The following is an 18904-nucleotide window of genomic DNA, read 5'->3' on the forward strand; positions in this document are numbered from 1 at the left end:
AATGCTGTTATAAGAGTCTAAATAATAATTAAGCAGAAGAGGAGCCCTTTCAAACATTATTTTTATCAATTATTATTAACAGAAATTCCAAACTGTATAAATTATGTAACAGATATATTCAACAAGATCTGAAACTATAAAATATATAACAAACCTATGAACTCATCAGGAACTTCCACTTCATAAAGATAATCAAAAGCAAATGCAGGAAAACGCTCCACCATAACTTCTTCTGTAAGAATGGCTAAATGCTCTTCTCTATCAAAACAGTATTTCCTGCTTTGGTTGCAGTTTTCTGGAGCTAGTGGATCAAACAATGATGATGAGAGAAAACTATATGCATGGCCACTTCCTGGTGGAACCCCAGATTTAAAAAAAATCTTTTTCTGAAAAAGGAAAACAAGGATGATAGTTTTCTGTTCAAAACAAGAAATTGCAATATTTTGAATATGTCAGAGAAAGTAACCATGCATTTTCTACAAGAATTTAAACATATATTAAAATGCATATTTTAAATTATGAATTACAAGCACAATGGTCTGTCAACCACAATGATCAATCAACCAATAACAGTGTCAAAAATGTTTCAACAACAGAAAAAAAAAAAAAAAAAAAAGATTTTTTTTTTAAACTGTTAAGATTATTAGAATTCTCGACACAGTTAGTTTTTAACAATAATAATTAGGTTCTGAAATTTTTATATTTTATATTTTCCTGCAATAGCACCTTTAAAAAGTATTTAATTCATGCATAACATTTAACTTTAAAGAAGTTACTATCATTATAATGCATTAGGGATATGCAAGCCCTCAATATTCATTTGGCATGACTTTCTATACTAAAGAGCTACTAATTTCACTTCAAGGAATAGCATGGCACCCTCATTTAAGAACCATGATTCAGAATAAGTGTATCTACACAGAACTTTTTATCTGGAAGAAGAATGCTTCTATTTAAATGACATTTCTTTTTATACTAAGGTTGAATCTAGGCAATTTTCAAAATACATGCTGGCATACATCTAAAAATTTGTGCTATCCCTCATTTAGCACAAGATGCTTGGGTCATTTACAATTTGTTTTTTGTCACTGAGCAATTTTTCTCAGAGATATTCCAAGACTTAATCAAATTTCTTTCTTCTAATCGAACAACAAAATTAATTCACCAACGGAGATAGTTTTTCGAATAATTTTTGCAAAGTCAAAACTGTGATTATAGGGCCTATTATGATTAACCATCAAAGATAAACAAATCTTCATGCATTCTTTTCTTCTAATATTAACAAGGAGAAGTAAACAGACTTCTTCTTTTAAAACAAAGATTTGTGTTCTCTGATGAGAAATTTTAATGTCCTTATAGTTTAGTTGACACGAATCAAATCAAAATGACAAGAAATAATATAAATTCTCCAAATATTAACACTTTATCGACTGATCACCTAATAATTGTCTTTTTTCGCCAACGCCTACCAACCGATAGCCTGTTAATTGGCTTTTTATCGCCAACGCCTATCAACCAATAGCCTATTAATCGCTTTTTTTGGGGGGGCTACCTAAAAATAGCTTGTAGCCATGGCGATAAACAATTGCCATTTGCTTTATCATCTGCATTTTATAATTAGGGAGAATCTGTGGCTGAGCGGCCGGTCGGACATGTGTATTCTGTTGAACTGCTAGCGGTTGGTAAAGGTTAAAATCAGAAATTATATTTTTAAGAATCAAATAACCCATTTTAGTAATAAATGAGAAAACAGCTTAAAAGCTGAAATTGTGGAGAAGCTGAACAATTTTACAACTAATAGAAGGATAAAATGGGACAGGAATGAAGCTGCATAATTATGGCTATTTTTAATAACAGATGCCTTTTATGGTGGTAAGAACAATAAATTTTTAGCTTCATCAGTAACCACACGAGGAGAAAATCCTTTGTTGATGCAAGTGATTTCAAATAATTGAGTTCTTGAGAAAGAAAAGATTCTGAAGAACAAGCTCTAACAGCATACAGCATAATGTACATGAGAGTACATTAAAGTCACTTTTTATTTTGTCAAAATGAAAAAAAAAAGAAGTAACAGTCCACAGAGTTATAAAAAACTGACATGAAGTTTTTATGAGTGTGTCATGCTTTCCCATTATTGGTAATATATTGCACTGCTTGGCAAGATTGTTGAAAATATTCAATGGCAAAATACATAAGTATCGAAATTTATAACACTACATCATTCAAAATAAATATTATTCAAGATATATATAAATTTTAAATCAAAATTCATGTGCTAAAAACTACACTGGATTGAATACCTGCTTAATCAATAATTGTTACTTACTGTAACATAAAACCACATACTATGGTGACTTCCAAATTGCATTATTTATTTTTTAACAGCAGCTAAACTTCTGAAGAGAGTAGTGGTAAAATACTGGGATATTTCCAAGATAGGTACTCCAGCCCTTCCACACTCATTGCACCTCACCTTGCAAATTGAAGCATGTTTTATTAGCTGGTGTACTGGCTTAAGATCATAGGTTTTCGAGCACGAAAGAGCTAAAAAACACAACACTGGCTGCATTGGAGGAATATCTCAAAGAATGAAATACAGGAAAGCTTTGAAGACTCACAAATGCTGACAGAAGTGTTTTGTAGAAGTGTTTGTTTTAGAAGATAAATGTTTTTTGGGATGATGATTCCAACTTACAGATCTACCTGAACTTTTGAATCCTACTATGTATATCAACTTCCTCCACAATAATAATTATATTTGAAACTTTTTTCTGATTGCCTGGTTCCTCATGCTAAATTCTGTTACTCAACTAAATAAAAAAAAATTACCTTTTTTTTCGTATGCTTAATACTTGTTCTTAATAATGTATTTAATTAACTGAGCATTTTTCACATTTAATAATGCTACAGATTTTTAAAAAGTTTCATCTCACAATAGATGTTCATAAATAATTTATAAAATGATATAACAATAATATAGTTCATTTTAGTTTTTAATCAGCACTTTATATTTCATACTCTTCTCTTCCTTCAGCTAATATTAGTGTTCAGCTCTTAACACTCCACACCAAATTGGAATTCTTAATAAACTGATAACATCCTATGCTGCTATAATTTATACAAAAGATTCATGATAGTTAAACTTTCTACAAATGTTCTCTACACACATGAAAATCTATCAAGCAAACATAAAAATTCAGTCAGTTTTAAACACAAATTCTTCTTCCAACATGTGCTATCCAATCTACCATCTGTTTTGATGTCAATTTCAAGATATATTTCTTTTCCCCCCCAAGAGTTAATAAGTACCCATCAGATAATCTTAAATGAAATGAATATGTGAACTTAAAACAGAATTTTTTTTCTCATAGAGAAATCCACCATACTTAGAAATGCAGCAGGCTTCTGCCTTAATTAATGCTGAATAAAAATTTGAAATTTTCAAAATAATAAAGTTCTTAAAATAAGAAGCATCTTGATTTTAAATGATCTCAAAATAAGAATGTGAAGTTCTTGAGAAAACATCCTTGAGCAATGAAATCAATTTCATAGGACTATGCATGAGAATATGTATCATAAAAAAGTTTTATGTGCAAAATAAAGCGATTTTGTACTTAAATAAATATGCCATTGCAAAAACAGTACCATTTCATATTGTGGACTCGAAAAGTCGGGAAACCCACAAACACAATCTTCAAGTCCAGTAATAGTAGCACCTGAAACACCAGTTTGAACATTTACGAAATCTTTTCCTCTTGATGTGAATTCCATTGAACATCCATATAAATGAAGGACCATCAGGGGCAAAAATACACACTTTGGAGAACCACAACATGATGGGGTATCTTGAGATAGTACAGTGCGCTGAAATAATTAGCACATATTTTAGGATAAATATTTATACAAATAAAATCTGATCATTCTAAAGAAAGATTTAAATGACATCATGCACATAATTTAAACATAAAATATAACAAATGTTAGATAAACAGACAGCCCTGAATTCCTTTTCCTATTCCTTCGATTAAATTTAACATATCTTAGAAAATAGAGCTAAATAAACATTATTGTTAGATAATGACATAAGCTCAATGTTTCTAGATTTATTTTTTATGAAAAGAGATAAAATTAAACTCTTCTGACAAATGCTTAATATAGATTACTTTGTATTTCCCTATAACACCTAACCAATATCTGTATGCACTCCTGTGACTGAATGTAATGACGGGGGCCAACTCTTAAAACAATTCATTTTATTAGGAAGCTCAACAGAGGTCCCCAAAGTATCACCAGGCAGTGAAAGAACAGTCACCTGAAGCCTTACTGTCCTCAACCTGATTCAAGGAGGCAGATTCAATAAACGTCATACAGTTTTGAGTATTCAAACTCAGAATGACTGGACATTATGCTACTTGCTCAGATAGGTAACAATTAGAAACCTGGTCCCTGTACATTGTATTTCAAGAGCTGAAAATGTCAGACTACAGATTTTAACCAATACAAATAATGACACTTGGGGAGGATCACTTTAATAACTATATAAAATACTTAGTAAAACCTTTAAATCAACTGAAACTTTTGCATTGATTAAAATCATGCCTAATTAAGTTTCTGCACAAAAATACAAATTTGTTTTAAATACAAGAGTGAATTCATTTCTGTGGAGCTAGTGCAGTTAAACAGCATGAAAACACATGCTGTGACCAACTGTAATTGTAACATTAGTTAATTTACAAAAGGCGAGCCAGATATACCTCATAAATGCTTCTTCACTAATTAAGCTCTCTGTCTTATGGCACAGTATTAATATCATACAGAAATTTCAGAAAAGAATGGGTTCTTTGAATAATGTTGTTCTCATGTATAATTCAATAAAACAGAGTTGAAGATAATAAAAATAATGGTTAAAACCGAGAAATATAAACTTAACTATTCATACATCTTTTTATAGAGGATTCATAGCAATTATTTTATAAGTAAAACTATGTATAAAAATAATATTTCTTGGTGAAAATGTAAATTTATAGTAGGATTATTAAAAATCTCTGTGAATGAAACAAAAATTAGAATGGTAACAAAAGCAAAATGTAATTCTGCAAGATATATTTTTTTTATTAATGATGCATCAATGAATTGACCAAATACAAGAAAGTCACGATCATACTGAATATTAAACTAAACCACACTTTCAGTCCACAATTATATAGAAATAAAATAATAATAGCAAATACATGAAGCCAATATTTTGATTTAATTCATTCCATAAATCATATATAATAGACTTCTCCAAGCAGTTGCTATTCACAAACCAAAACATTTACATTAATATCATAAATGCATGTTCAAAACAATGTTTTTGAAGAATCTGAACTTCTATAAACAAAATTCCAGTATTTACATTACCCTGTGGGAAATAATATGCTCAATTTTCTCATGATTTTCTTTCTTTAATGTCCAAATATCAATAAAATCAAAAATTTCCTTATATTAACTGTAAAAATTTCAGCTACCAAGCCTATAGAGATTCTTTTCTTCACCACATGTTATATCTTCCATCTCCATGTACCCATTGATGATTCGAAGATCTGTTGATCGGTGGTGAATCAAACTACGGTCAGTGTGAAAATACTCTCCCACAATCTAGAAGTAAAACCATATAGCACAAATGGATTCTTTTTCTCTCCTGTTACATCTGATGCATTACCAGCCATATAAAGTTATCATGCAGGTTTATTGGCAAATGTTGTAACAGTGTTTAGGATTTTTAAAAAATTTAAAAGTAATACCAAATTACACTATTGTTCACTGAAACATATCATTATCAGTTCAGTTAATAATGCCTAATGAATACTATATTACATTGTAAGAAGAATTTTACATGTAGATAATAAAAAATATGCTCATTTGTAAAACATGAATTTTTTAAGAAAAACATAACTGCTCTGTCAATTTCTTCCTCCTTTTTTTAACCTTCAAAGTACAAAATATAAGCAAGCTAAGAATGTGTTATAAAATCATGTAATTAAACACTTGAACAGTTATGCCTATTACATCATTAAAAAGTTACCTTTTAACATTGAAGGTTAGAATAAGAAGGAAGTGATCATCGAATCAGTTTTTGATTATTGACGAGGCCAAAAAAAATTACAGCCTATTAGAATAAGTATACATTAATATTAAAAAACCTTTAAAACGCATGAACTTTTCCCAATGTATAAACCAAATTGAAGAATTCTCTTAGCCTTTATCCAGTTAGATTCTTTTTCTTGTTCCTCTTCACTTTCAGTGATTCCCCATATTGGAGACACATTTGGGACAAATGACCACGCCCATGATCCCCAACTTTCATCACCAAAATTTCTTCCTGTATCATCCCCTTAAGAAATGAAAGAAATCAATAAGCAAAACTATTTTAAGGATCATGTAAAACATAAAATAGGTAAGAAAGAATGAAGTGTTTTTATTTTTTATTACATAACATAAACAATGAGATAATATATAAAAGCCAAATGTATAAAACACACCTGTATTAGATTCAAACATGTACACTGCGGGGGGGGGGAGGATGCAACAGTTCCACATCTGTTCTACTGGGCCAATTGATAAAATTCAAATTGCGTTTTTCATGTCTCCAAAGCGCCACTTAGGATATGTATAAGATTCATACACAGCATTGTTCCAATATAGAAATTTTGGCACAAAATCGGACTTTTCCTGAAATGGCATGCCAATTCTTTTCCATATTTTTATAAACTAGCTCACACAATTTTAGCTCCTCAATGTTTTTAATACAAACCAAATCTCCTTTTTTTTTATTACACTTAATTGATTCCTTCTTTCCCAGCTCGAAATTTAGGTTCATTCAAAACAAAATTCACCATTTTTTATGATTTATTTTTAAAATTTGTATTTTTAAATAATTTTTATAAATTTTTGGAAAAACATTTTGAGTTATAACCCATAAAATTTTTCCCATCATCTTAAAATAGATGTATTTCTAAACATACCTGCAACAAATTAGAGCTTTTTATTCAAAGTTTCCAAAGATACACGTGAATTTATATATTAGCACGTTTCGAAATTTGGCATATTTGTTAAAAGCAATAATAACATCTAATGTAGTTTACGCACTTTGTTAAAATTATTTGAAAGTAAGAACGGTGTGACGTTTTTCCACTCTCATGCATAATGTAAAAAAGGGAAAGGAAAATAGATTGCCATAACTTAAGAAGTTCGCCAATTCTTGGCGCAAACGGAAAAAATTGCGCCAAGATAAATTTTTGAATTTCTTCGTAAATTTTACAAAAATTAATATTTAGGCATAATTTGAGTCGTAGGATCAAAATATGGAAAAAATTAGCATGATATTTCAGAAAAAATCCGATTTTGTATCAAACTACTCATATTAGAACAAAGCTATATATAAATCTAATATATATCCCACGTCGCGTTGTCGTGATATGAAAAACGCAATTTGAATTTCATCAATCAGCCCAGTAGAATGGGAGATATAGAACAGTCCCCCTCTTTTTTTTGCAGTGTACATGAAAGGAAGAAGTATAAAAGAGAGAAAGGAAGGAACAAACCTAATTCAGAATCTGAAGAAGTATTTTCAGAAATTCCTTCCTTGTTAAAACCACTTTCTCCATCTGAGATGTTCCTATTCTGTAAAGCTATGCAGAGGTATAACAGCCTTAAAAACATTGGCAATTGTTGATCAGTCAATGAAAAATCTAAGCTTTCACAAAACATATGAATCCTGGTCACAACTGGATATTTGGAATGTGGTGAGTTAAAAACACTGTACAGCCGCCATGTAGATGAACATCGATATAAAAGTGGATCTTGGTAGGTCTCTATTTTTCCACTAGCATCCCTCTATGTATTAAAAATACTATTTTAGTTTTTTGTAAATGAATTACCTAAAATGCAATCACATTTTTATCACTTTCAAAAAGGTTTTTACAGACTAACTTTAAAACAAAACAACATGTTTGTATAATGAAACACAATAACACCTAATCTTAAGTTTGACATTAAAAAAGTTTTAAATGTTCATCATATTTTTAATTTCACAAAATTATAAAGAGCAAAATATATATAGTTACCTAAACAGATACCAAACTCTTTAAATTCACTAATATGAAACAGTTGCAAAAATTTACATTTAAAATTACGAAAAATGATGTTCAGATTGAACCATGTGGTTAAATGCATGTATAATACAATATGAGGGAGTATCAAAAAGTTTCGAGACTAGCTCTGTTGACAACAAACTAATTTCTTCATCTACATGTACACAATCTCTTTATATAGCAATACAACATTCTTGTAACTTTTGCTGTGAATTCTGGAAGTACCTTTTTTTTTTTTAAAGTATGGCAAGTACCTTATGCGATTTGCACTAAATCTCTGCAATAGTGTGAAAATGGTACCCTGATTTTTCACATTCCAGTGATGTTCTTCCATTCTTGAAGACCATGTGCAATTCAAAACCTCATATGATTCGTGGTCACATCTTTGTAAGCTTGCTGCGACATAAGGAATATCTCAGTGGCAGAACTGCTATATTTCACACAAAATTTCATTGCACACCAGGTGTAGTGGTTAGTGATGCTTGCAGGCTTACTGATGGGCCTAGGATCAAATTCCTCCAGAGAATGCATAGATGTTTGTAAGCATATAATGTCTGAGCGGCAAGGAGGCACTCAAAATACACGGTGAGCCAAAAATCTTCTCAAAGGGTTGGTGGTAGGGTAAGAGGAATTGAAGGCTCTCGAATACAACAGAGTGTGGGGGATTTAAGGTGTCCCTTATTTAAAATTGTGTTGGAAACTTATGTTAGCTAGACCTGACAATATCTAATATACCTCTAGAAATGCACAGGTGCTGGCCTTGCTACAACTTGCTACTACTGCTCAAGTTTGCATTCATGTTGGAATCACAAAAGTGGTCATATGTATGGTCACAATAGCATGAGCTACACAGTTCCTGATGCATGCACTACAGCGTTTCTCATCACACTGACTTACGAAGACCAGCGCTCCCTGTGACTGTGCATTCAGCTTTAGGCTGCCATCCACTAGTCGGTTACAGAACTAGTCTTGAAACTTTTTTATACCACCTTGTATACTATATGATATTTCTAATGTGTAACTAATATTTTTAATTAAATACATATATTGTATAATCTCATAGCAACCATCTCTGAAAATGACAAGTATTTCTGAGAACATAAATAAATTTCAGTAGTGATAATTATAATATCTAAGATAATTTCTAATCTGAACAAGACCATCAAATGGCCATTAAAGCAAACACTAAAATGTCTAATTTTGCTACCAAACTAAAGTATTAGTACATACATCATGGAGTTTTATTTTCAACTTTTATTATAAGAGCAAAATCATATTTCTTGACAACAGTAGGTCATTATTTCAAAATTATTCAGCTTAAGTGTGGAAAAATTTATTATGCAGGCTTGATTTAGTTGTTATACCACGGAACTCTTCAGATTATTCATTGAATTTCTAAAATGTTTAAACTAATTTTTCCTCTCTGCACACAGTATTATCAATAGCTCATTGACATGCAACAATTCGTTTTGGACATTATTGTAAATGTAACATACAGTTTAAAGCTGACAGTTCAGCTCATGTATGCACTTTTTTTTTTTTAAATTTTCTTTTCTTTTTTTTTAAATTTCCTAAAACGTAAGAGACTGATCTTTGATCAAAATGATTTAATAACCTTAAAATAAGATACTGGTAAGTATTAAACTTAGGAACACAATTAAAAGTAACTGAAGATGCTGTTAGCACTTTGTTACAAAGGAAATTGGCACAAAATTTGAAATTACAATTGATTTACAATATGAATTTTAAACCATTTCAGAAAAGGAATGATTAACTAACTAAAAGGGAAAAACAAATAGGCAGACATCTTAGGATAACAATAAGATTTGAATGCTTTTGAAATTATGAAATTAAATTTATATTTTAATTTTCCCCCTTTATACATAAGACATGTTTTCTGTATTTTAAATATTTTTCACTAACACTGTTCCAGAAAATAAAGATAAACTTCATCCTAAATTTTTATTTTTTGCAACATTACCCTCACATTCAATTATTACTGTAACTGAATCATAATTCTTTCAATATAATGGCATTTATAAATTGATATACTACACTTCTATTTCAGTATTTATCTATAAGATGGGTATTTTCGCATTACCTGACCAGTGGTGAGAAGAATCAGCGGGCAAAGCTCTATGTTGCTACCCAGGTTATAATGAACATTATTTTATCTAATAACCCACTAACAGTTGTGTACAGTATGCCAATATGCAATGTGCACCATTTTGAAATTTGGAGGGTTATATTTGTGGCTTCTGCTTTGATTAGTATGTGGAATTTTTTCTTATAAGGAATATATGGAGTTTGCCTACTAATGAAAAAATAGCACTTGACGAAAATTTTGAAACTTGAAACTATTTTACGAATTGTTCTTGGCTGATTGCAATAATAGTTTCTCTGATTAAGTACAGTTCTTTATTTTAATTAACCCTTTATGTTCCAAATTACTTTATTTTTGCAAAAGAGTTTGAAGCTTTTTTTATTATATTTCTTTATGCGTGAGAAATATCTCACATTAAATTTACAAAATGTTATAACTTTTCCATTGCTTTTTCAAAAAAAAAATAAATAAATAAATAAATAAATAAATAAAATAAATAAATAAAAATAAAACTGGGATTAAAAGTTCTATGGCAAATAATTCTATCCACATGAACTGGTGCTAGTAATGAATAAGCTAAATAGAAAGGAAAAAAAAAATTAAACTTGCATAATCATTTTAATTAGAAACATATTACCCCTTAAAACAGAATAATCCTTTTTTCCACAAAAATGCCATTCATTAAGGAAATCATAAAAATATTTTTTTTTTATTGTTTACACAGAGGAAAATTTTGCACAAGAAGCATTGAAAATGTGACTTTCATTCAGTTTGTTTTGAACATACTTTACAATGCCTCGGCATTTAGCAAAAACTGGCCGTTGTGCTTCTTTATTTTGTTTCCTAATATTGTCAGATACTGAAAACTTGCTCCACCTGCATTTCGGTGCAGAGATAACATTTCAGAGGATTTAGTGCACCATTCCCCTCCCTCGATTTCTATCATAAAAAAATTTCAACATATCACCCTCGTCAGTTGTTTGAAGACTACATGTCTCTGTTCCATGGTAATTTGACATACAGAACAATTGCCACTTTATCTGAAATAGGGAATCCATTTATCAATAATATGAAAGTCAAAATCTATTCTTTTTTTTAAAGTTTTAGTTTGGGCCAGAATTGGCAAGCCTTTATGACTGTTTCTTACTTTGCCACATGAATTATTCCAATAGATTTTAACCTCTTCATCGTGAGTAACACGTCTAGCATGTTCAAGTGAAACTTCTGCAGGGCGGCCATAACATGCTTCAAGCTTTCTTCTATATTTTAAAACTTTTAAACATTTCTAAATGTTTACTTATTTGAGTTTTTATTTTTGTTTGTTCTAATACCTCCTAGAGGGCAGCACTAATCAGGCATTCTATTTCTTGTTGAATTCCCCCCCCCCCCGCATTTTTTGAATATTCTCGCCATTTTACATAAGATACAAGACAGTGAGAAATGGCTTCAACGTCTACTCTGCAGAAAAAGAGAAAAAATGAGGTTGTGAAATGGAAAGGCAAGAAGGATACGTTTGATGAGTACAGTCCATAATAACTTAATGATCGATGTTGAAACACGGAAAAGAACTGTAAAAGATTACAACAACAAAATGGGATTAGTGGACCGCCTGGATCAGATGTTATCAAATTATCCTGCTGTTAGAAATAAGAAGAGATATTATTACTTTTCCCTTATGCTTTATTTCCTTATAATTTTACTTAATAGTCATTTACAATCATCCACTACGATAGTTATATATGGAAAGTTATCATGAACAACATCACACAGAGAAAACAACATTACACGCTGCGAAAAACAGAGAGCCCCGCTGGGGAGAAATTTTCGCCGATAGGAGAGGATGGCGAAAGGGTTAAATACTTAAAAATTTTAATTGACAAAAAAAAGGTAAAAAATGTAAATAAAAAATTTAATAATGATAAGTTAACTAAATTAAATGAAAAACTATAATAATTTAATGTAAAAATTAAGCTTGACATTTGAGAGGAAAAAAAGTACACTAAATAAAAAGAATCAATGAAACCTAAAATATACAAAGTTTATAAATGCTATGCGTCAGAGTCCCAGGGGGACTGTGCAGTCCTGCAAGAAAAATCTTTTCTAATTCAAGAAAAAATGAGGGTTTCACTCTCAAAACTTAATCATAACATCAGTGAAAATTAACAATCATAAAAATTATGAAGGATTTATCTCTATAATTAATCAGACATCCAAGGCTTAAAAATTAGGCAACAACAGTTCCTCCATACTGGCCTTTTCAGACAAGTGTTAGCAGCTAAAATGCTCTGTAAATCTCTATCATACAAACCAAGCTCTGCTACCAACTAATTTTGATAAATAAAAACTTAAAATAACATGGACTTTAAAGCCTCAGTAGGATTTTACTGAAAATTTACATCTTACTGAGCAATTTTAGCAATTTTATTAATGGGACTTTAAAGTCACATAGGGAAAGAATGGGTTAAAACAGGTTGAAACATTGAGAGCAGTGCAGCATTGTTCTGCAATGCCAAGAATTCTGCAATTCTGATTTTTTTAAGTTAAAACAGGTCGATATACATGTACAGCAGAATAAGAAGTTTGGGTACATTCTGATTATCCACAATGCACCATGGAAATATATGAGGCAAAGCAGTATGTTCCCAAAATAATTATGTGGCAACCACAAGTTCATCAAAAAGTATACACTTGGTAACCCATATATCGGGTTTTAATGAAAGTTTCCCGCCACCGCAAATATCGTCTGTGCAAACAGTTGACGGTGGCATGTTTAATCATATGATTTTTGGCATTTGAAAAAAGAGACTTGCTTTAGAACACTGTGTTGTGAAATTTGTAAAAATATATCGTTATCTTTAAGTACAAGGTGTCCGAAATGGAACTATCACACTACCAGATTAGAATCATCATTTACTTCCATTTCTGTTGCAAAGAGTCAGTTGCCGAATGTCACCAAATCATGTATACAGCTTTAGGTACCAATGTTGTATCATATGACACTGTGAAGGTTTGGTATCAAAAGTTCAAAAACAAGGACTATGACATTCAAGAAGCTGAGTGCTCTGGCCAACATTAGTGCCATGTCTATGAGTAGTTGTGCTATGCATTGCATAAACTTCACGTGCAAATTCAACCGCTGGGTGCCACATGAGCTGACTCAAGCTAATAGCAACAGACTTGTTCCAGCCTTCAGTAATCTGCTCGAATATCAATGCAAGGACAAAATTCTGGACCAGATTGTCACTTGTGATGAAAAGTGGATTTACTTCAACAATACAGGCCGAAAAAGGGGGTTGGTCTGCACCTGGTGAGCCATCAACAGCATCACACAGCACAATCTAACACAAAGATAGTGCTTTGTATTTGGTGGGATTGCTGTGGTTATTATACACAAAGAGTATCTGGAAAAAAGTAAAACCCTCGACAGCAAGGTGTACAGCGAAACGCTAGTCTGTGTTGATGCTGCTATCAAGATCTGGCAAGAAAAGGTAATGTTTCATCAAGATAATGCAAGACCACATGTGTCAGCATTCACCAGCTGGACTCTGTATAGACTCGAATGGGATCTTTTGCCACACCCACCTTATAGCCTCAACGTTGCTCCTTTGGACTTCTATCTTTTTTCACACCTGTAGCTATATCTTGCTGGTGCTATCTTCCATTCTGCACCAGGATGCTCAAAATGAGGTTGATTTGTTTTTGGACTCTCAGCCACCAAGTTTCTTGGCCGAAGGCTTTAGAAAAACTACCGAAACGTTGGCAGAAAAATCGCAAATTTGTGTGGTGATTACTACCTGCACTAAAGGTACTGCTTTAATGTTTCTTTTTTCTTTTCAAGTTTATTAAAAGAGTTTTGGGGCAGAAAACTTTCGTTACAACCAGATATGTTCATGCTGAGATTGTGCAATTCTTTGATTCCTCTTTTTTTTAAAAAAAGTTAAAACGAGTGAATGAATACAGATAGCAGTGCCAAGTTACTCTGCAATGACAAGATTTGTGCAAATCTCTGATAATTTTTTTACGTTACAACATTTCACTGTGCACACAGATTGAGAAAACAGGAAGATAAGTGATATTATGGATGTTTGTTGCATTTTCAATTTAGTTAATTTGTGACTGTTTCATCAAATTTTAAGTCTTTTCGTTATATATGTTTGTATTGTGTAATTTTTATTGTTTAATTATGGATGTACATTGTGCATTTAATTTCGTTCATTCATTGCTGTTTTATATGATTTTCAGTGCTCTGCCATTTTTTGAAAATGGCTACTGTTTTTCATGTGTCAGGATGGCAAAATAGTAGCTGCCAATGACTGGGACTTCATGGGATTGCTGGATGGATAATGCACAAGTTTCCCAATACATCTTAAGAGCTTTGAAGAGGGTAAATCCATTAAGGAAATGAATAACTGTCATTAGTGACAATCTTTTTCTCTTAAGATGATTACCAAAGATCAACATCATTTGGAATCATATGGGGGGAGGGGAATTCTGAGAGAGGGTTCACTATATCACAAGATGGCATTTCCAATTTAATTAATTACAGCAAAATATGAGATGGTTATGTGCCTAAGTAGAACTAACGGCTTAGAGGCTTACTTAGGGAAACTGGCTCATATGTTATACTGTGCATGGGGAAACAAAAGGAAAAAAAAAAAAAAGAAGAAGAAGAAGAAGAAGAAGAAAAGAAAATCTAACCCATTTTATTTGCAGGACCTGTATGAGTTAAGAAAGAAAGCATTATTAAAAAAGGTAATTAAACAGTGGTTCTTATAAGAAATGTTTGCAAACAGAAGAGTAAATGCATTTAAACTTAAAACTGTTTCAAATATGGCAACAGCCAAATTAATAATAAAATTATAGATTCTTACCTTATCTAAACACACAGTAAGATCATGCATGTGAATAACTTTTCGGAAAACAGTATCAGCTAAACTTGTGTCCACAAAAGCTTTTTCCCATTTATTGTTAACATTGAATAGTTCCATAGACTTTATATTCAGTGAGAGCACAATATCATCTTCAACATATTTCAAAATAATATTGTTACAAATAATGCTAATGTTACTAATAACACGATTAATAAGACTCTGAACATATCCAGGAGGTGCCTCTAAATCATCTGTTTTTTTCACAATTTTATAACTTGAAATTTTTTTTGACCGATGAGGATTCTGTGTATCATAATCAGAGGCATCAGAATCAACAGATAATTTCAAAATGCATTCAATAGTATTTATAGTAATGATGACAGGTTCAGAGCCTAATTTAGTCCATGGAATGTGGATTCGCAGCTCATGGATGTGACCATTTACAAAAGTGAAAGGCAGCTGCAACTCTTCCTCCAAAACATCCAGTCTCAGATCCAAGTTGCAAAAAACTGCATCACCACCCCATAAAGAAAACTAAACAGGGGAAAAGAAAAAAAAAATTAGCACTTGAACAAATACTGATATACATACATAGTAATCTAGATTTATAATACATTGGTCAAGTGTGCAATCCTGAATAACAGCATCAAACATGGTCGATGGAAAATACTTCAGAGCAATTCCAATCTTACTACCTGGGGATTATCTTTGAAAACAAAATTCAATGATTCATGTATAATTATCAATTATTCAATACTTTAACAGCTTAGATAATAAATTACAAACTAATACAGAAAATATTACTTAAGAAATGCAGTACATACTATTTAAGTAGCATATTTACTATATGTGTACAAAAACATGCAGTTTTAAACTGCATGTTTTTGTACATATATAGTAAATAAGCAAAAAACCTATAAATGAAATTTTAAGGGTGAAAATTGTGCACTATTGTTGCAGAAACTATAAATTTACATTTTTTTATCATTCCCTAGGAAATGAAGAGCAAAACTAGTGTATAATGAAACTGTAGAAGTTCTTTAGTAGATTTAGATTAAACTATCGATCAAAATACTGTTAAAAGTGTTAAATTGTAATGGAATTCAAATTTTAAAAAAATTCATAATTTCAAAGTTTAATGAAAGTTAAAAGTTAAACCAACAGTTTAAATTGAAAGTAAAAATTTAACTGAAAGAGTTAAACCAAAAGTTAAATCAACAAGAAAGAATTTAAACTGAAAGTTAAAATTATATTTTGGGCCAAGAATTTTCCTTTTTCACTGTAAATTAAGACATTTTAAAATTATATTTTATAATTTTATAACTTTTTGTGTATAATTTTTCCAATGTGTTTTTATATCGATTTTCTCTTTGTATTTACAACTCATCAGGTTAAAAAATTGCATAAATGTATATCAAACATGGCTAAACTGCGGCTCTCTGACACCTTAACTGAGGCTCACGAGCTACTTACAATCCTTTGCCATCTGAAATGGGTATTTTTTTAAATAAATATAGTTTAATGTTTTAATACAAATGGAATTTGAAATAGAAATGATGCAGTACCACGTTTCTTTATTAATCGCTAATTTAATTTCTGATACTATGTATGTAAAAACTTGATAGATTTCAAACTATCCACTGCTGGCTTATCGCCAAGGAAACAAATACGTAAAACTACAAATAATTCCATCAGTCCTTGAATAGCGTGAGTAACTGCTGAAGAAACTTATTTGGCCTTGCAATACATATAGACCTCTTTTAATCTGTGCAAGAATTTCACAAAGATTTTATTTTTGGTGGAGTGAACTTTCAGCCTTTTACTTGGTTAAGAGACTTGTCTCAGTTTTCTGCAGAACTACTTCAAAATTAATTTCCTATCCCTAAGCAGGTTAGGCATATTTACGCAATTGCTTCACAGATTTCATAAACATTCACAATAACAATCTTAATAAACACTTTTCCCACATGAAGCTCTATCTTTCGTAGTAATTCCTTGGTAATCCTAGGCAGAGATCATAATTTATTTCACCAATGTTTGTGTATGCTGAACTATTTGGAGTCATGGGAAGAATCATTGGTTTGACATTTACTTAAAGTTTATTTAAAATGTTTAATTCACATTTTTATCAAATACTGTAACTCCAGATAGAGATCTTTCACCTTAATTATGAAATCTTCATATCAATAACGTTGCATCAAGCAATGAGGAATCAACAGAACACAAACGTCTCTCTTCTTCAAAGTTTCGGTCAAAATCGGCATTTTGATATTGGTGAAATATCTTTAGCTTGTGATATTTTCTCGTATTTTTCGATTTCTTGTTTGATGACCTTCTTTCTTTCTACCTCGCTCTAGGTTAGAGGGATTTTGCTGCACTAGGTTAGAGTTGCTGGTAAATATCGCACTAGGTTAGACGCATTTTTCTGCCTAGCACATCTACAATTTTTCACCTCTTAGTACTGCCACTCTGCAGCTGCACCAGTTGCCACAGCTCTGATGCCAGCATTACACTTCTTTTAATCTGCTGATATTTTTGTCTTAATTTTCGATCATTGTGTATGTCCTTCATGGAAGCTTAGTAATCAAATGAAAAGTTGTGCAATGATCCACTACAAATTTCAGCCAATAATGTAAAATTTTGCTCCCGTAAATGTTTATTTTCTAAAGTGTTCTCTGCCTACAAACTCCATTTGAGATTTATTTTCTGCACACAGTTCAGGTCAGTGGTCGGCTAACCATGGTTCAGGAGCCAAATATGGCTTTTGGCTCCTTGAGTGTGGCTCTTCCACAAAATAGCACATGGACAGTGAGTATGCAGATCTTCTGCATAACAAAGTGCAATGGTTATTAAGAAAAAACATTTTGAAATGCTTTGTGTTTTTAATACAAATTAAAGCATTTCTCCTTGAAAAAGGTGTTTATTAGTGTTTATTATCCAGATTTAATGAACCATCAGTTGGAACCAAAAATTTTATTTCATGGTAGAAGTTACATCTCATCTAAATCAGCTTAATCAAAAGCTACAAGAACAAGGAAACACCATTTTTTCGATGTTAGAAGAAGTTATTTCATTTGAAAACAAGTTATCTCTTTTCGCTCAAGATTTTGAAAGAGAAACTTCAACAGGCAGGCCTGTTGAAATATAGCCTAGAAAATAATTCTAATATTGACATTTGCTATTTCAAAACAACAGTTTTCAATAAGAGAAGTTTTCGTCAGTAGGTTTCAGGAATTCAGGAACAACGAAGCAACATTAGCCTTTGTTAAAAACCTTTTAATACTACCGCAACAGAATTAGATTTTCTCCCTTTAATATTGACACTGGGAACTTTGAAATCCAATTGCTGGATTTAAAAAACAAAGAATTATGGAGCTCAAAATTTAATGCTAATATAAAAACATTGGAGAAAACAAAATGTGAGCTTAGTTCAAAGCACCAGTGGCCTGCTTTGAAAGACCTGGAGAAGGAAGATGTTGATTTTTAACATATAAAATAGTATACCGACTCATATAATAAGCTGAAAAAACTAGCATTTGCTGTTCTTTCTTTACTTGGGTCAACATCTTCGTGCGAACAACCATTTTCAAGCCTTATTAAAACCTGAGAAGTGGTCTTGTTGATGAGAACTTGGAATCATGCTTAAAATTAAAATCAACATACAAACCTGAGTTACACAAACTTTCCAAAGAGATGCAAGGCCATTGTTCACATTAGTGCTTGTTCGTCATTATCATAGAATTAATTTTTTGGATACCTTACAATTTTGTTTTATTAATAAATAGTATCATTAA

The 18904-nt window shown here is 31.4% G+C and overlaps 1 protein-coding gene across 3 annotated transcripts in view; it reads right to left on the reverse strand.

Annotated features, from left to right (window-relative positions):
• Positions 1–18904, reverse strand: part of Vps13B (vacuolar protein sorting 13B) — a 352214-nt gene that overhangs the window by 311662 nt on the left and 21648 nt on the right. For all 3 annotated transcript variants that reach the window (XR_015038688.1, XM_085808080.1, XM_085808081.1), the window contains exons 3-7: positions 15111–15644; positions 7587–7878; positions 6186–6376; positions 3646–3864; positions 155–386 (exon numbers count right to left, since the gene is read on the reverse strand). Coding sequence is in view for 2 of the 3 variants with exons in the window: in XM_085808080.1 (XP_085664206.1) it covers positions 155–386; positions 3646–3864; positions 6186–6376; positions 7587–7878; positions 15111–15644 (1468 nt within the window). In the remaining variant the exon portion in view is untranslated. The remainder of the gene's footprint in view (positions 1–154; positions 387–3645; positions 3865–6185; positions 6377–7586; positions 7879–15110; positions 15645–18904) is intronic.

This window comes from Stegodyphus dumicola, chromosome X1 (assembly GCF_044657685.1).
Source record: "Stegodyphus dumicola isolate Sdum_Otavi_A_Nest chromosome X1, ASM4465768v1".
Taxonomy (NCBI): domain Eukaryota; kingdom Metazoa; phylum Arthropoda; class Arachnida; order Araneae; family Eresidae; genus Stegodyphus; species Stegodyphus dumicola.